The sequence below is a fragment of the Chelonia mydas genome, chromosome 1 (genome assembly GCF_015237465.2).
Source record: "Chelonia mydas isolate rCheMyd1 chromosome 1, rCheMyd1.pri.v2, whole genome shotgun sequence".
Lineage (NCBI taxonomy): Eukaryota > Metazoa > Chordata > Testudines > Cheloniidae > Chelonia > Chelonia mydas.
Window position 1 is genome coordinate 220,787,352 of NC_057849.1, and position 19,590 is coordinate 220,806,941.

At 38.3% G+C, this 19,590-nt stretch overlaps 1 protein-coding gene across 2 annotated transcripts in view; it reads right to left on the reverse strand.

Moving 5' to 3' along the window:
• Nucleotides 1–2,204: 2,204 nt before the first annotated feature.
• The window catches only part of MRPS35 (mitochondrial ribosomal protein S35), a 55,503-nt gene continuing 38,117 nt past the window's right edge, over nt 2,205–19,590 (reverse strand). For both annotated transcript variants that reach the window (XM_007056929.4, XM_043532656.1), the window contains exon 8: nt 2,205–2,792. In XM_007056929.4, the coding sequence (XP_007056991.4) occupies nt 2,523–2,792 (270 nt within the window). In that variant the 3' untranslated portion in view covers nt 2,205–2,522. The remainder of the gene's footprint in view (nt 2,793–19,590) is intronic.

A 19,590-nucleotide genomic window follows, 5' to 3' on the forward strand; every position in this document is an offset into this window, starting at 1 on the left:
TTTCATCTGGACATGTTTTGTGCAGATCATAATTAGTAAAGTTTATGGGGGGTAAGAGATTAATTGCATTCATTTGTACAGAGGAATAGAACTCAAGACCTCCTGTCGCCCATTTGTGTGTGCACAAGGACATTTTGATGGGAAAAAGCAACAGAAGCAAGAATAAGAACCTTATCAGATTCTAAGCATCTCAAAATATGTAGAAAGTTAATCAAGTCAGTCTACAGTGATTCTGCAGACTAGCCCCTCCATTCTGCAGCTAAATTAGGTGGGCATCAGTTCCTAGATCTAAAAATCCCTCCTGTACATATTGAAAAGAAATTTCCTCTGGCGTAAGGCTAGGCACTAATCTAGAATTCATAGCATTTTCCAAGTCAAATTGCAGCTTTCAATTCTCCAGTGATTTCTGCTCCATAGCTTTTCAAAAAAAGTAACAGTATATTTATGTATATAAACACATACACACACACACTTACACTTTTATTCCCACTCAAAACCAAACATTCAAAAACAGCTGAACCATTTTTCCCCCTTGACACTTTCAAATAAAATTCACCTTGGTGTAGAGCTGAAAGGAGGGAATGTTTAATGCCAAAAAGGTAAAGGATTGCAAAGTTCTGACAGTCTGAATATGAGAGTTTATTAAGCAAACATTTTCAATGTTAACTGTACCAGTTACCAAAGCTATATTACTATTTTATGTGCACAGAGGTAGTTATTCCTGGATGAAAAACTGTGTTTACTAGACAGAACCCATTTGACAATGCCACTCCTTTTACAAAGGGAATATACATTCCAATCTCAAAGGCTACATGTAGATGACAGAAGCTGGAGTACCCATAAACCATGCAGAATGGCTCCAACAGAGTCCTAAACAGATGCACAAGAGTCACTTCCCTCCATTCCCCCAGTTCTGGTGCCTATGCTCTTATGTTGCATCTTTTCTTCTTAACCAGCTGTGGCTAGGGAGCAGAACATTGTGACTAATGTTAAGCTTATTTAACCTTTTGTAGAATCTTTAATTCTGACAAAAAGCCACCCAAGTGAAAGGGAAATATTTTTGTAACATGAATGCCTAATTTTGCTGGTACTAGTAGTTGTATTTTTACTGTCATAGGATCTTAACCTCCTCAGTTTTTGAAGCTCACTTCTTTTTCTTTTAAAAAGAAGTTCTCTTTTCACATTTTTTAGCATTCAGAACTATTTTTGATAATTGCTGAGTGCTAAAATTACCAACTACTTTCAGGTTTTCAGACCAGTTCTGCTCAAAGAGCAAATTACCAAAAGGTAACAACCATCTATATAATTCCTTCCTTCACTCATGGTGACAAGTTGGAACCTAGATGAATTTTCTGCACCATTAGTCATGTATTTACTCTTGAGACACAATTTAACACCCTTTCTGTATTAAGAGCAGGTCATATCCTTTTAAAATAATTAATTTAAGTTCCCATCATCTGTCACCCAAACTGTTTTTGTTCCTGTAATAAGACATACAATTCTTACTTATTCCACATATTTATTGTGCAGATGTATGTGTATACTTTTATTTTGCATCCTTTCAGCTACTATTTAACCTTTCCCTTCCTTCTAGATGGTCCACTACTCCATCCATTTTCTATTCTGGGGTCTTAACTTTATCCTGTTCCCCTTCTTTCAGAGATATACACGTCTATCTAAGGTACTTATGTGACCCTCATTACATGCCTCACAATCTCCAATGCAGTTATCCTCCCAACTGCCCGCCAAGGTTGGAGGTAATGTTACCTTCCTCTGGAAAAATGAAGGCAGAGAGAGACTAAGAGTAAAATTTTCAAATGCATACTAAGGGTATGTCTACACAGCAACTAGACACCCATGGCTGGGGTTTGGAGGGCTCTTTCATGGCTGTATAGACTTCTGGGCTCAGGCTGGAGCCCAGGCCCTGCCAGCCATGGGTTTTTCTTTGCTGTGTAGACATACCCTGTGTGCCCCATTCTCAGAAATGACTTAGGCACACAGGATCCTAAGTCTCATTGAAATTCAGTGGAACTTTGCCTCCTAAGTCAAATAAGTGCTTTTGAAAAATCTTACCCTATGTGATTTACCCAGGATACACAGAAGTCTGTGGTACAGCAAGGAATTAAATCAGGGCCTCCTAAATCCCAGGCTAGAACAGTGGAACAGAATGCTTAAGCCCATAAATACTCAGAAGGCTTCCCAGAAAAGACTTGATACAAATTTTATTTATAGAGGTAAGGAATGATACTGGCAGACAGTGATTTTGTCATTGACAAGAAAATTCAATTGTATGGAAACATATGAAGTTTGTTGCTGACCCTTTTTGAATCTCTATTCACTCTAAATTCCATTCAAGGTTTTTGAAATCTTAAAATTTTATTAATATTCCAAGACTTGTTTTGCTGAAGGTCCAGAAAGTCATGGATAACTGCATTCACAATTTCCTACAAAGTACTACGAGCATACATTATCTTTGTATATTGACAAGATCAGAGATGTGCATGGAATGTCAATTTTCACGGTCATGCTTGTAAATTCAGTAGTTTCATCACAGATTCCTTGTACTGCAAAATGTTGTTTTCTGTCTCTTGATTTTTAAGTACAACTACAGAGGTTTTGTAATTCTCAACCATCTCAGAGCCAAGCAGCTCTTCCCTAGTTACTTCAGTGATTTTCTCTGCAGCTCTTATTCGAAGAAGTGTGTCCAAAGCATTCTTCTGAGAGGGGCTATTTTCCCAGATATACTCTTCCATGTCTGCTTCAGTCTTCTCGTTTTCCCACATTTCAGTTTTCTGAAAGAAAACAGACATCACCTTAAAAATGTCAGTACTGAATACTGAAGTAACAATCACCCCTCTCCCACAAAAAATTGTTTAAGATTTTTGTCTTGGATGAAGTTCACCCCAGTGTAGCGTCTATGCAAAAGACCCTCAACAGAGCTTAAGTGAAATTTAAGAGGTGAACAGGCTTTGTGTTTGACCTCTGCGCAGGGTGAATTTAACTCTGCGATTAAAGTTCAAATGCTATTATAAATATAAGCCTGGAAATCTATTTCAAATCTGTATCATTTGGTAAAATTACAGTAATCTGGAGAGAAAAAGAGCTGGCAGAAGCAATAATTAGTTTTTCAGTTATGTAAAGTTACTGATTACAGTTCAAACTCCGAGAGGGGAAAAAAAGCCCAAATCCTCCAAAATGTTATTTTAAAATAATGGTCCAAATTCCACTGTCAACACTGGAGTAGCTCTGTATTTACACCATTATTGCCAACATTGGAATCTGACCCAAAGTTTGTGAAATGAAAGGAAGTTTTCCCTTCATTATATTGGAAGTTGGTACACCAGCCATTAGATTATCTGGATCAATAGGGCTTACTTCTGGTGGCTCCAATTTGTGTAGTCAGACTAAGTCAAGTCACCAGATTTTTTTTCTCATTCCACATCAAATTGGACTCTACCTCAACACCTTCAGGACACATCGTCGCGCAAAGGATCACAATTCAATTCTCTTATGTATTTAGACTAAAGAACTTGGTTAATCATCAGAAAACAACACAGCGCCCATCCATATAACGACCACATGGTTTTAGATTGTGTTTTGAAAGAAGTAGTAGTGACATGCAGGTTGTCACTCTAAACTCCTGATACACTATATTTAATCTTTTCCTTTTACGATCAAATTCCTTGAGTTGAATGACCATTCATACTGGTAAAAAATGAAATCATATTTCACTGAGGTTTGGCTTTTGAGTCACACAGACAGGATGCTTAGGTTCTTCCACCACTGGGTTGAAAGATTAGGAGTGGATAAATGGATCCAAAATGTAAAGGCAGGAGGGGCCTGAAGACTTTCCAATGCTGTTGGATTGGCATTGACCTTCAGAGCTACAGCCATGGAAGTTACCTTCAGTACTTTCCTGATTTGTCTCACCTCCTATGCACTCAGAGAAGCAGATGAGCTGGAAGATTGAGACTCCCACCAACCAAAGCCCAGAAGAAGAGACTGTGTGTTGAGGCATTTCCATGGCTGTAGCCTCTCTCTGCGGAGAGAGATCCTGTCACCTGTCCTGAGAAGGCACAAGGTGAGTGTGCTGAAGGAATCCATATGGTTCTACAATGGGGGCATTTTTTGCTCTTTCATTCTGTGTTGTCCACAAAGAGACAAAAAGAATCGGCCTTGGGGAGAGCCAGAAGACAAACCAAGGATCTTCACATGAAGCAGCCTGAAGGGGAGCCCAGCTAGGTGGGGGGAAAACATTCAAGTTTAGTGATTGGAAAACCTGCTTTCTTATGAAGGAAGCCAATAGGTCCAAAACAGTGGTTTTTAACGCAGGTCACTTGTTGCCAGCATATTATATATATATATGATTGTGTGTGGATGTGGCCCACATACACAGAGAACTACATATGAGAATCACTGGTCCAGAACAATTGGGTAGGACTTCGACAATATTACCCCAGAGATTCAAGCTTTGGCAATTGCTAGCTAATATCTTTGTAGCAATACACCCTGAGCTCTGATCTAATCAGATAAGAAATTAAATGAAATTGGTTGTTGGTGTGTACTTATACAGAAGACAGCTCTCCTCAGTGCTAAGGAACTGATTTATTTATGACTTGGGGAAAGAGCACTGCCTACCAAGTTACCTCCGCTTTCTGCAGCTCAGAAATTGCTCCTTAGAGGACCTTTATCCATGAAATGACAGCTAAATTCTATTTAGTCAGTGCTGTGATCCTGTCTCATTTCAAGTTTCTTGTTTTCTGCACCGTCTGTAAACATTTGGGAGTAGGTGTACTCCTGGCAAATAGACAGCGTGTCCAGAAGGTTTTCTTATACCATAGCCCCTCATTTTGCTTCACTGACTGCGCAAGAGATGAGTCAAATGGTGTGCCATGTAAACTGGCATTCTTGTGTATGTAATTACTATAATGTAAACTTCATTTAGGTCACACCATCACATTGTTTTAAATAGGTGAACATCACAACTTACGTTATTTTCATTTTGCTAAACATTTATCACAACATATAATGAGACCACAACTGAGAAAAGCAATGGAACCATTTTGAACCTTTCGTTTTTAATGTTATGTTTTTGTGGCATTTAATGCTGAGGAAATCACTTCTGAAGAAAGATATTTCTGTGGAAGTAAGTTAAAACAAGCACTCTACTAAAACCTTTACATCATATGTCCTTAATGAAATCCCTTAACAGGCAACTTTTCGCTAATCCTCCAGCTTTGCTAGCCATGATTAAGTTGCAGTAGCAACAAACAAATGTAAAACTCAAATAAATCTGGCAAAAGATTTTTTTAAGTCTGTTACCTAGCCAACAATTATGTTCTATACAAAACATAATTCTTAATAATGGCTAGTATTATGAAAGCCAAACTTTTTTACGTTTCAAACATATGGATCCAAGTTATGCCTTTGTGCTTGAGCCTGAATACCCACATTTACAAATGCTTTAAGTGTTGCACCCAGAATAAGGGTCAATGGAAGCTCTTTCTTTTAAAATCCACAAGTCCAAATGTTGTTAAATCAGAAACACAGATTAACATCACGAAAAGTCTCATGTGACTGACATTTAAAGAACCTGGGCACAATGCAAAGCAGAAATAAAAACCTTATTCAGCCATTAAAGATGGAAAAATTAGTACTGTAATCTGCACCTGCAGAGCACCAGTAAACAAATGGTTACAATAAAGCATTCTCTGTGTGCATCATGAGATTTTTCAGCCAATATTAACACTTACACTTTTAAAAAATAAACTTTATTAATAAAACGTTAACACTTATACAGTCTTAAAAGTTAGCGAAGTTATCACCCTGCTTTTCAGACCAGTTACTTATCATTGCACACTGGCTCTCCAAAGCAGTTTGTCCAGTTCAGAAAGAATTAAAAAAAAACAAAACAAAAACAATAACCTCTCACAGGGATAGGGTTTCTCAAAAGTAAAGGAATGAGTGTTGCACCTGGTCAGTCCTGGACCAAACTCTTGTTATTTGCCAGTCATGTCCTAGGTTCAACAAAAGATCATTGTGAGGCCTTTGAACACCTTTAAGTTCCAGCAGAGGTAATAAAAACTAATTATGGTCATTACATTTATCTCTTCAGGAAAATCCTTCTCTGTGCACATTAACTGATGGGATTTCAAAGATGAATGTTGATAAACAGATTAACACAGCTTTTCATCTCTCTTGAAGAGTGCAATGCAAAGGGATTTTAAATTAGACCAATGAAATTGTAAAGTATTACTAATTTGTAAGCTTTGCAAACAGGTTGGAGTGTCAAAGTAATTCTTAAAATAAAACTGACTTCTTCTAGGGATGGGGTATGGGTGTGATTTCAAAGTATGTTCCTCTGCTCTGTTCAAAGAAGCCAGAATTGTTTGCTGAAATGTTGGTGGCCATCCTTCAAAATGAAATGTTATCCTAGCATACACAGATCCAGAAGTAAATCAAACAGCAAACTGAACAGAAACTAGATTTTTGCAGGCTGATTGTATTAAGTAAACTTAAAGACCCTTTCAACCAGAAGATTTACTGCATGAGTAAAAAAAAAATGAATCTGGAATTACACTTCCACCTGATAACACATGAGGGTAATCAAACCCATACGTGAACTCACTAATAGGAATGCTACAACAAAACATTGATGGCTCAGTTTAAAGGGTTATAAAGTGTGCCAATGAGACAGTGATGCAAAACCCAAGTACCTCAATATGAAGTCTTAACTCAGAATGGTAGCTGCACATTTCTTCTCCTGCAAAATTAAATATTTGAGTGAAGGATGCAGTGAGAGCTTGAACTTCGAATAAAGTTGTGACAGTTGGAATATTTAAACTGTGTGTGTTTACCATTTTTCTGGAATCACTGCTGTATCAGGTTAAAAACCTTAAATATATGCTTCCCCGAGAAGATGGACTGAAATCGGTGCTCTTTCAAACACGTATAGTTGCCAAGAAGCATTAGCCAGACCCACCCAAAGGTGCATTCACTGTATAGTGCAACTGGTTCTCCAGTAAACACTTCCAATGAAAGCTATAGAACATTTTTCTTTTAATATAAGTTCAGAAAATGTCTGAAATAGAGACTACAAATGAGATTTGGGGAATTTTTGCACTCCACGAGAACAGATGATGAGACTATTTTTTTAAATGCCATAATGAGAATGAAGATGTGTTACTGTGCAAATCTTTTATATCAATTGTGAACCTCCCAAAATAGGGGCTTATGACTGAATTGCTGACAAAGCCTTAATATTAAAAACTGGATACAAGACAGTATTAAAAAGCCTCATTATAAAATGACGCTATAAACCTACAAAAATGAGTGATTTTTAATCACTCAAGACATTTAAATCAGATTTTTCTTGGCTTTTCTTCCAGTTTAGCAAGTTGGCTGCTGCAGTCATACCCAGGATTAAGGTTGCCAAATCTTCTGATGTGTCTTTTTAGAAAAGTTAAATAGCTAAAATATTTTAAAAGCCATTGTAAATGGCACACAGAAAAATTAAAGGCAATTAGAAATACTTAGGAACTCACGTTAGTCAATTTTCCTGTCAACAGCCTGAATAGTTAACACATTAATCAGAGATTTAATGCTGTTCAACAAAAATGCAAGTATTTTTAGTAATTTTTTTTTACAAACCTGAAAATGGAAGTTTAATCTGAAGATGCCCTGGAATGAGTAAACCTGTTTCTTTCTACTATGTTGAAATAGAATACATTTTAGCTACTTCATGGACCTGCCTCACAAATTTACAAGTAGAAATAAAGAGCAACGATTTGGAACATACTAACTCAGTTGAGCACCTCAAAAAACTGTCAAAACTATTTACATACCCATCACCATGCATGTACTATATCCTTAAACTGCACCTACAAGTTCTTAGCTAGCAACTTGAAAGATAAGTTTACATGTAAAAACACTTAATAGGCAAAAATATACTTTAAAACATCTCTGTCTGATAGAATTCACTACGTTAACTGGAAATGCTGCTCTAGGGAACTTACTCTATCTAGCCTTGAAGGTGAGCGTCAAAGCAAAAGATATTTATAGCACAAAAATCTTGCTTTAAGTTTTAAAATCAAAGCATACTTGTCAAATGTCACATCTGAAGCACATTTGCCCCAGTGTCACTTTTACCCATGTCAACTGAAATGTCACTACATGGAATCAGAGATACAAACAATGAGTGAAGTTTCCCCTTCAGCTCCCTCTCCTCCCAGGTGCTAGAGATCACTCAAGAGATTCTGAACAAGAGGCTTCCACCCATCACTCACTTTGTGCCTCTCTGAAGAACAGTGGGAACAAATAGGTGGCTAGGATTGTTGTGTCCTGGTCCTCAACTGTTTACTTCCTGGGGGTGGGAAAATGTGTTGTCATGGTACGTGAGAGAGCACCACAGGAGTTATAAAGAAATTCAACAGCAGAAGCGTGGAGATGGGAGACGGGATCATTGCAGGAAGAGGGCAAATTAAAAGCGGAAAAAGAATGAGCCAGGTGGTAGCAAAGAGACAAGGATGAAGAAAAAACTAGTATCTTTGTCTCAGAAGAACAAGGCAGGTTGTAAAGCAGGAAGGATGATCTTATAACTAGCGACATCTCCTGGGTTCCATGCCCAGCGCTGCTACTGACTTACTAAGCAACACTATTACCTCTATCCCTCAATTTGGCCATCTGTACAATGGAGATAATATCGATCGTGGGATAGAAGTACCTGCATTTTTTTGCATCTTTAGGTTGTGGAAAGGGCATCTGAAAGGTTTAAGTCCAAACAAAGGTTTTCAGAAAGCAAATCTTATGGAGACTAGAGAACGGGTGAGATAATGACATTACAAAAAACTGAAAGCTAAAAGGAATATTTTAAGGAGGCTTTAAAATTTTGGGGTTTTTGCTCAATACCTATACCTGATAAACACTTGGGAGAAAGGATGTCTTTGAAGATCAACCTCCCCAGTCTTTCATCTAACGTGAGACCCTGCACCATATATTTGAGACCCTTTCCCTCCCCAAAATTCTCCAGCAAATCCAGAAAAGATAAGATTTGACACTGAAGATATTTCTAAAGGAATGGTAAAGCAGTAAATGGAGCATATATATATATATATATATATATATATATATATATATATATATATATATATATATATATATATATATATATTTAAATTTAAAATATTTTAGACCACCTTTAACTTAGTTTCTATTTTTGCTTGAAGTTCACTTTTAGACGAGACATGCCGACACGGTATTCCACTGGAACACATGGAAACAATGCATGGTTTGGCATGTACAGGGATTCACCCCAAAAGAAGCTGTGTGTTCACTAGTAAGAGATGTGTCCTTGAGTTCACTAATATTTTACCTTGTGTTAAGACAAGGCAGTGTGCAATTTTCAAACAAATTAACATGTCAGCTAGTTTAACTCCACCTGCTAATCTGTATGAAAACTATAAACTACCTTGTCTTCACTAGGATTTTACCACAAGTTTGTGAACGCAAGATAAGAACACGCCTTTTCTCCTAGTACAGCCTTTGAGATAAGTGCTTGAACCCTAGCCTGCATAGTTTCACAGCACAGACCCACAAAGACACCCATTCAAGTGATCTGTTGTATGTAGGCTTGCTTAGGTTATTTCAAATCCCTTCCCCCCCCCCACAACCCCCTCCAGGGCAACTACTAAATAGAACTCCATTGTGTGATGCTGGCAGACCAGGTACCAGCTCATGCCAAGGCCCAAGGCCTCTCTGAACACTGACAAATGCAGAGTTGGAAACCGGTCTGGCTTATCTGTGGGTTAGTATAGTTAAAACATACGTTAGGGTTATAAGAATGTGCTTAGTGTTTAGACTTTATGGAATGCTTGTAGGATGTGCATGTTTTAATCCTACTTCTAATATATGTATCCAATGGTATAAAATTATATTGAGTGTTTGCACTGTCAACCTCTGTAATTGTAAAAAGAAAGGGAGTACTTGTGGCACCTTAGAGACTAACCAATTTATTTGAACATAAGCTTTCGTGAGCTACAGCTCACTTCATCAGATGCATACTAATGAATCCTAATGCATACTAATGCATCTGATGAAGTGAGCTGTAGCTCCCAAAAGCTTATGCTCAAATAAATTTGTTAGTCTCTGTGGTGCCACAAGTACTCCTTTTCTTTTTGCGAATACAGACTAACACGGCTGTTACTCTGAACTCTGTAACTGTGTAACTCACCAAAGAGAAAAAGAAGCTTTAATTAGGGTAAAGTGCTCATCCTGCACACAGGATGGCTCACTGAAGCAAATAAGGCATTGTGTAGCATCAAAGCACAGAGACTTTGGTGATGGCATTCCTAACTCCATCAAGGAAAAGGGAAATCTGCACATGAACTCATCCCATCGCCTTGGAATCTGGGGTGAAGGGAATAAAAATATCCCTGACAAGGAGAAACTTGGTCTCTGGACTCTGAGGCGTAAAGTTTACTAAACATAAGCAAGAGACCCCTATGTTGCTTGAAACCATGGAGCTGCTGCAGCAAAAGTCAGACAGGTCACAGCTTTCGTGAATTTTTGTTTATTATTTGTGACCTGTCCATGACTTTTACTAAAAATAACCATGACAAAAGCTTAGCTTTAATCATAAGCCATTCAGCAGTTAAAATTAAATATTTTAGTTGTAATGTATACAGTGCACCAGTAAATGTACTGTAGCATATTTTGTAAAAGTAATACCTTAGAAAGTATAAATTACTATATATCAATGTGTTTGAGTAGTACAGGGAGGAATCCTTTAGTGGACTGATTATAAAGCACTGATTACATAAGCAATTTTCTATTGTATTCTTACAAAGTCCCAAGAAAGTAAGGAGTAGGTGCACAATACACATTGTTCAGGAAAAAAGAAAAAACATTGCACACATGCAGGTTTAACTCCTAAACCTTTCAACTACTGCTGCAATCAAGGTATTGCAAGGAAAAGCTCCAGCAACTGGTATTCACTTGGTCTCCAATAATTTCCACTTAAAAGTTTAATTTGGGATTGAATTACACACAGATTTAGACCAATTCAACTAGACTGCTTTAAGAACCAATTTAGATAAATCAATCCAATCTCCTAACATGAACATATATAAATTTAAAAGTGTTTTTAGCTTTGCCGATGCACGCGCGCGCGCACACACACACACACACAGTCTGTCTCTCTCTCATACACACACTCTGCACAGCTTAGAGGGAACACAGGAAGTTTTTCGTATGTCGAAACTGTAAGGGTAGTTAAGCACTTAAATTACTTAGGGAAATGGTGGAATCTCCAGCACTGGAGGTTTTTAAGAAAAGGTTAGCCAAACACCTGTCAGGGATGGTCTAGATAAAATGTAGTCCTGCCTCAGTGCAGGAGACTGGACAGTCCTATATTTCTAGGATTCTATGCTTCCAATCTTTTTTGTTGCCTTTTACTGACTTTTTTTATTTCTGCTACATAGAAGAGGCAGGGAGGAGCTCAGAAATGAGCACAATATTTTAAGAGACAAGGTGTGTGAGGTAATATCTTTTATTGGACCAACCTCTGTTGGTGAGAGAGACACACTTTTATTGGGGGCACTAAACTACGTGGGTGAAACTAGACAATCACTATGCTCTAGATTAGAATGAACTCACACAGGAAAAGGATAAAAGACGAACATCACATCACCAGTGGCTGAACAATTTTCACAAAGCAATCACTTCATATCTGATCTATCAGTCCTCATCCTCAAAGGAAACCTGGACAACACTTTCAAAAGATGAGCCTGGAAGCTCAAATTCATAACTGTGTTACATTAAAAATCATGGTCTTAATAAAGACACTGGATTTATCCCTTATTACAATAATCTGTAACCCACTTACCCCCCCCCCCCCCTTTTGTCCTATGACTACAGGGGTGTTAATAGGCCACTTCACCTTGAATAAAGAAAAGGAGTACTTGTGGCGCCTTAGAGACTAACAAATTTATTTGAGCATAAGCTTTCGTGAGCTACAGCTCACTTCATCGGCATCCGATGAAGTGAGCTGTAGCTCACGAAAGCTTATGCTCAAATAAATCTGTTAGTCTCTAAGGTGCCACAAGTACTCCTTTTCCTTTTGCGAATACAGACTAACACGGCTGCTACTCTGAAACTTCACCTTGAATGATTCCTTAGAGTATGTGCTAACTGCTTATGCCAACCTATTTATTCAATCTTTAGCTGTGACATTTAGGACCTTTTCCAGACCTGACAAAGTCCTCTGTGTAACTCAAAAGCTTGTCTCTCTCATCAACAGCAGTCAGCCCAATAAAATATCATCTCACCCACCTTGTCTCTCTACTATCCTAGGACCAACAAAAGAGTCAACTAATTTTTCCAGTTAACTGTTCTTCCTCTTTTCCGGATCATTAATATTAAGCAGAGATCATTACAACATTACTTATTAACCATGTTCCATCTTGAAAATGGATTTTTTTATTTCTACTTTGTTTCCTGTTTCCAATCCACAACGTAACTTTAAATCTCAATGATTATTCCTACGTAAATGAGAAAGATCAGTTTATGCCTCCTTTAACCACTTGATGGCAGCAAACCATCATTCTTTTGACGCACTAATAAATTTTTTTTCTTAGTGCTATTATACTTGCATTCATCCAAAATTAATATAAGGATCACTACATGCCTATTATAATTACTGCTTTGTGCACCGCTATCAACAGTAAGACAGAGAGACACTTCATTAAAGTTCTCTCAGTGCTGCCCTTTTTGTTTGGCCACGTAGGCCATGTCCACCACAGGCCCTTTCCTGGGAACAATCTGCAAAGCCAAGACACAAAACACAAGGAACAGAGTCTAGACCATCCAGACTGGGAACAGACCAAGACTTTAGTAAACTTTCTCCCCACCAACCCAAACATTACAGCATCAAATAGGGATTACAGGAGAACAAAGCATAAGGTCATTCAGGCATTGGTTAAAAAATTTCAGTGCATATGAACAGCAAACTGGCTGTTCAGACAGCTACTACATGGTGTGTAAAAATTAATAATGTACAAGTATTAACTCAATTACTGATTAAGATGAAAAAGCTGCAAACTATAAAATGTTAAGCATTACTCTGTATTTTCAAAATACTGTAATCTATGTTTTAAAGTTTGTATGTTGGAAATAGTCTCCAAAATGTCATCACTTTTGGTGACAAAACATGAAAGGCTGCCTTCCTCAAACTCCTGTGCACAGGCTTATATGGCAGAAAGTTTGCTATGGAAAGCTAAAGCGTAGCGCATCTATCTTTAAATCTCACCACAATGTATGACCATCAGCATAACAATGATATCAAAGCTAACCAATTAAGATGACCTGAGATTTTCCAAGGTCATTGATGCAATGAAGAAGTTCACTGTTTGGGAGTACTGTATCCTGGTTTTTGTTTGTTCTGTGAGCAGCACTGCAGAGCCAGTCAAGGCTGTTTGGGGGATCGTGTGCATTTTCAAACTTCATCATGTTTTATTTTTTAAATGCACACTTAGCTTTCAGTTTCCTGGCTAACATCTAGGCCTCTGAGAAAAGCATAGTATTAATCTGAAGAGGGATTGTATAGAAAAAAGGAAAACAAAAAACTCACTGTGAGACTCCAATGTTCTCTCAATGTCTCCATATCAAATTGAATAAAAAAAAAATTGTCAGGATTGCAAACAACCTGGACTCTAAAAGTTAATATGGGCACCTGCCTTCTTATGCATCTTCACTAGCACTAAAGAGGCTGTAGACAAATTAAGTTCTGCATTGGAGCTACGCAACCCCATTAGCCATCCTACAATTTAGACAGGTCTGACCAGGGACATAATATATCTTGTAGACAATTACTGGTGAAGCTGCATGAGGAAAAAAAATCCAACTTGGTTTCAAGATGGCAGGGCTGGCAGTTTGACTTGTGAATTGAGAAAGTTTGACACAGTGGATGTCAAACTCCTCTATGTTGTATGCAGTGTAGTTGTAGCTGTATTGGTCCCAAGTCTAGTGACCTGAAGAAGAGTTCTATGTGGTTCAAAAGCTTGCATCTCTCACCATCACTAATTGGTCAAATAAAGGATTACTTCACCTACCTTGTCTTTCAAAAATCCTCTGACAGACAGTCACTTTACTGGGTATAATCATATTAAGTAAGGCTACAAATATCAATTAACTGCACCTTAATTTAAAAAAAATATACGATTGCACAGTCACATGATCTAGTGAAGTTTGCTCTTCCCTTCCTTGTGCGGCTATTTCCCTCCCACCCCCCAGTTCTGCCCCCAGCACCATACTGCCTTACAAATTAATCACATTTATTATCAGCCCACTGATGTGCTGCCAATATTTTAAACAGGTTCCCACAGAAAATGTTTCACTTAACCTGCGATTAGAGGATGGATGAAGGATTAGAGGATTTATTACTTTGTTTTCCCATTTAAACAAATGGAATTAAAAGAAATGTAACCCAGGAAGGAAGGAAACAACACAGCTGGCAAATGAACATAAATGAAATATGATGGAAATTCTTACACTTTAATAAAGAGAAATCTATCAAATATAGGAGAGTAAGAAGTGTTCAACTTCAGTAATTTGAAAAGGGACGGGGATGACATTTTTCCATAGGATATAATTTGCAAAAGTACCTACGGGATTTAGGAGCTTAAATCCCATAGACTTTCAACGAGACAGGGTCCTAAGTACATAATTCTCTTTTGAAAATTGTGCTTTTGAAAAATGTACCCAAAGACTTTAGGGAATCCAGGCATATCTTTCTCCAGGGGTTTCACCCAGCCCCCAACCAATATCTAATATTTGGGGCAATCAGGTACATTCCAAAGAGAACCGGAGCCCCTCCGATTAAGAAGTCTTCATATGCCAAGGATGGGTTAGCATTATACTGTGTGGGAATGAATGCCAGACACAGGGAAATCATCCTAATTCTCCCTTCAAAATGGTTGTGGAAACTTAAACTTCACACTTTGCCCCATACTTACAGATTCTCCCAGGGAAACATACACTTGGATAAACTTGGGGCCCAATCCTGGAAAAAGTGCTGAGTGTCCTCAGCGTCCATAGGAGTTTGCAGGATCAAACTGTTTCTGGGATCAGCAGGTGGGAAGTCACTTTCAACTATGCCGACACAGTGGCTTCAAGTAAAACCATAAAACCTGTGAGAAGTGTTTCTAAACCTTCTTTGGGTTACTTCACCTGCTCACATGGCTCCAACTACCCACCTTTACACCAGTGACTCTCAAATCTACTTCTCCCACTCCTGACTGATCTCCATGTTTCTAATGCCTCATCTCAGCCCATCTCTCCAGCCCCTCTTTCTAGATATACCTCACTGACAAAAACTTAACAGGGCAGAATATGAGTTCCTGATCTTTCCTCTCAAGGTCTCATCTTCACCCCCTTCTCAGTCACTGTTGAAACGACAAGATGATTGTTGTGATTCATTCATGCTCATAATCTAGGTGGTAGTCAGACTTCTTCCTCGCGCCACACATCCAATCACAGTTTCTTCCTCCATAGCATTTCCAAAATCTGACCTTTGCACACTCTCCAGTGTTAAAGACTACCTATTGCTTTATTTCTCATCTGGAGTAGTGCAACCTTTTCCTTTCTGGTCCCCCTCATTCACATTGCCTATCTACTGTCCATTCAAAAAAGTAGCTACTAAGATCATTGTCCTTCCACATTATTTTGACCACAACAATAACACACTCTGAATTTCTCCACTGGCTTCACTGCATCAAGTGGAGTCTTCTTTTGCTTGCTCTTCAAGCGCTTCCCAATTCTGACCCTTCCTGTCTGTTCATCTCAATATATCAACCCCACTCCACTCCACTAATTCTAGTCTCATCTGAGTATTTATCAGCTGCTCCCACAATTTTCTCCATGTCTTCAATGCTGCCTGTTATACACAGAACACGCTCACTGAATTAATCCACACAAACATTCCTACCTCCAGTGATTGACTGGTTCGGTGTCAATCAGGGATAGCTGATATTTGTTTATAATTAGATAAAAATTAACCCAGTAAACACAGACACGCAAAGAAACTTCATATTAAGCAATACCTTATCTATGCAACTGATACTTTATTGGTTACTCCTGCCCTCTCCTTTCCTTCCCTTTTAGTTTGTCACTGACTTGTTGCACATATAGATTGTGAACAGATCAGGGCAGCGACTGTCACTGGCTATTTTTACAGTATCCATCACAATGGAGACCCAATTCTGATTGGACCCTTCAAGTGCTACTGCAATATCTATATCTATAAAATCAGAGTTCCACTACTAGAGGACCTGGTCCTTGGATTGAAACCTCAGTTAGAAAAGAAATACGCCTCAAGACCAAACTTGGACCTGGAAGGCAATCTTTGGGAAAAAAAAGTAAGTAAGTGAGTTTTCTGCAAAGAGTGATCCACAGGGGATTTTTTTTTAAAAACCAACCAACCCAGAATTAACTATGTGTGTGTTACTTAGGAACAAAGTTATATTAGCACTTTACTACTGCAGCATCACTTTATACAGCTCAATAGCATGCAATTTACCAAGCACTGGACAATCCACATAGAAATTGGCACCTACCACCTCTCAGAAAAGGTTTAATTAGTAATATGAGGCCTATGGTATATCCTAACATGTAATTATTTTGACAGGTTACCTCCTAATACTAGTACATATGCTGTGGCACATCAAACAATTAAAGCCAAGTGACACTTAAAAGATAACTACACTTCCTGACCTACATACAGCCCTTGGTTTTCATATTCTGTTTGTTCCAATACTTGTTAACTTGCAAGATTCAGTAGTTCACAACAATTCTTCCAGTCATTAATACAAATTAGAGAGGATCTACAACAGCGGTGAGCAAACTACGGCCCATGAGCGGTTTTAAGCCAGCCTACAAGCTCCCATTGGGAAGTGGGGTCTGGGGCTTCCTCAGCTCTGGCCGGGGCGCAAGGTCAGAGGCCACACCATGCGGCTCCTGGAAGCCACAGCATGGCACCGCACCAGCTCCTACGTGCTCCAATGGCCCCCTCCGGCGCTCCAATAAGAGCTGAAGTGGTGGTGCCTGAGGATGGGGCCACCTGACCACACAGGAGCTGGAGAGGGGACCTGCCACTACTTCCGGGAGTCACTTGAGGTAAGCGCCGCTCGGAGCCTGCACTCCTGAGCTTCTCCCCACACCCCAACCCCTTGCCCCAGCCCTGATTCCCCTCCCGCTCTCCAAACCTCTCGATCCCAGCCCGGAGCACCCTCCTGCACCCAAACTCCTCATTCCCAGCCCCACTCTAGAGCCCGCACCCCCAGCTGGAACCTGCACCCCTGCCCCAATTTTGTGAGCATTCATGGCCTGCCATACAGTTTCTATTCCCCAATGTGGCCCTCGGGCCAAAAAGTTTGCCCACCTCGATCTACAGTAACTAAAACAGCAAGTACTGGGTCTTTAGGACTCACATCAAAAACTGCAACAAAAGCAGTAACAGTCAACATGGAAAGGAACTACTGGCCTCATTTTCTTATTGCATTCTACCAAGCACATTCATGCAAGGTGGCACCACGCTGTTGGCAAGATGACCAAATCTGGAGATTACTTTTGTCTAATGTTACTGTCTATAGGGAGGACTAATCCCCATCAATATTTAAAGTTCACACAGATTAAAATAGATTACAGCCTGTTTGCTTATGGTTAACAAAATGCATCAAAACTATCTTTCAGCAGGTCTATTAAAAGGGATTACCACTGATCATGGAAAAAATCAAATATGTCACAGCAGACCATCAATTTTTCACGGAAATCAAAGACAATTACAACTGATTGACGAGTTCATCAAATATTAACATGGAAGTTGAAAGGTAATAAAAGGGCAAGAGACTTGTGCGTATTCAATACACAGCAAGCACTCACATGTCAATATCATATGGCCCTGACTTCTATCACTAAGTAATGCTAGAGCAAAGGACAGATGTGTTGTTTGCCTGGAATTAATAAAAAAGGAACAGTGTTTAGTCTCTGTTGTCACTGTTCTGCTACTGGAAACTGATCTGTCATCCAAGTTCGAGATTTGTGTTACTGTTAAAAAGAAAATACCTATGTTGGTAACGTACCACTGAAAAGTAAAAGCTTATCCATAAAACTTATTCTTTAAAATATAAATTCATAAGTCAAATTTAATAGCATGTTGTCTATAATTACAACATACGCATCCTTCAAGCTAGTCTCTGATCAAATGAAATTCCTCACTAAATGAGTTATTACGTATTTAAGGGAGTAACTAAAATGACTGAAGGCAGAAATATTAGACTTCTTAAAGAATGTTGATTATGGGGACTTAAATGCTACTGGAAAAGATCACAACCACTGACAGGAAAGTCAACTAAAAAACAGTATTATGAAGGGAAGCTGAAGGTCTTCTCATACAAAGGTAAGACTGAAAATACAATCCAATTTAACTCCACTCTGACTAAATACTGCTAGGTTCAAAAAGGAGTATATAAAGGATGGGTAACAAATGCAGTGACACAACTAAGGCACAACTAAGATGATTGAGAGAGACTGGGAAGGAAGTACCTAACTTATTTTCATCCTAATATAATTAGTGAGATGGTTAATGTTAACCGACTGTACTATTTTTTTAAAATCAGTATTTTGAGAACTACCAGTCTGCTACATTTTACATACTCGGAAAAAATACTATGATTGTACACATACCTGCTCACATACAGTGTGAAAACATGCATGCTGTACAAATGCCAAATGCAGTGGCAGCCAAATAAGGTCATATTTATCAGTTACTTCCTTGCAACAAATAGAAGCTATCCAAAATGTAAGTATGGGATTTCAACATTCCTTTTTATTGCAAGTATGTTATGTTGCTTTTATCATTCTATATAATGTAATATTCTTTTGAAAATGCATTTTAATATTTGTAATCAATAGGAAAGACTAGAAGTCATGGGAGAAGTAGATATACTGAAAATTAACAGGCCAGTTGAGGGATAAATTTTGATAGAGAAAAGAGTATGGATTGAAAAGTTGTCTTATGTCCACTTGATGGCCTATATGAAACAGTTTTTCATTCTCATTCCTAAAGTACAAGTGTTCTTGATAACACACCACAACTGATTCTCCTGTTGACAGCTTCAGCAATTGGGAGGTGGGTAGGGCCAACCAAAAAAAAAGAAAGAAAGAAAAAGAAAGACCGAACTGCAATAAATGCAAAATTATTCTCCCTCTATCCACCATGGGAGAATATTTCACTCACCACAAGGTCACTACTTTTGTGAAACTCACTAGGCACATACATACCTGTTCTTAATTAAGTTGTACATATCTAAATAATGTGTTTTGAATATAAAATATTTTCCAAAAGGAAAAGCATATTTTAAGACAAGTGTAAGATTCAAATAATCTGGGATACCTTTAAAATAACTTTATTCATTGCTTAGAAACAAATTTGATTTTATCACTTGAGTATTTAACCAATTAACTTTTTTTTTTAAACCCAAGTCTGTCCAAAAAAAATTTTGTTTCCTGCTTCTCTATATTTTGCTTTGGGTTGAGATA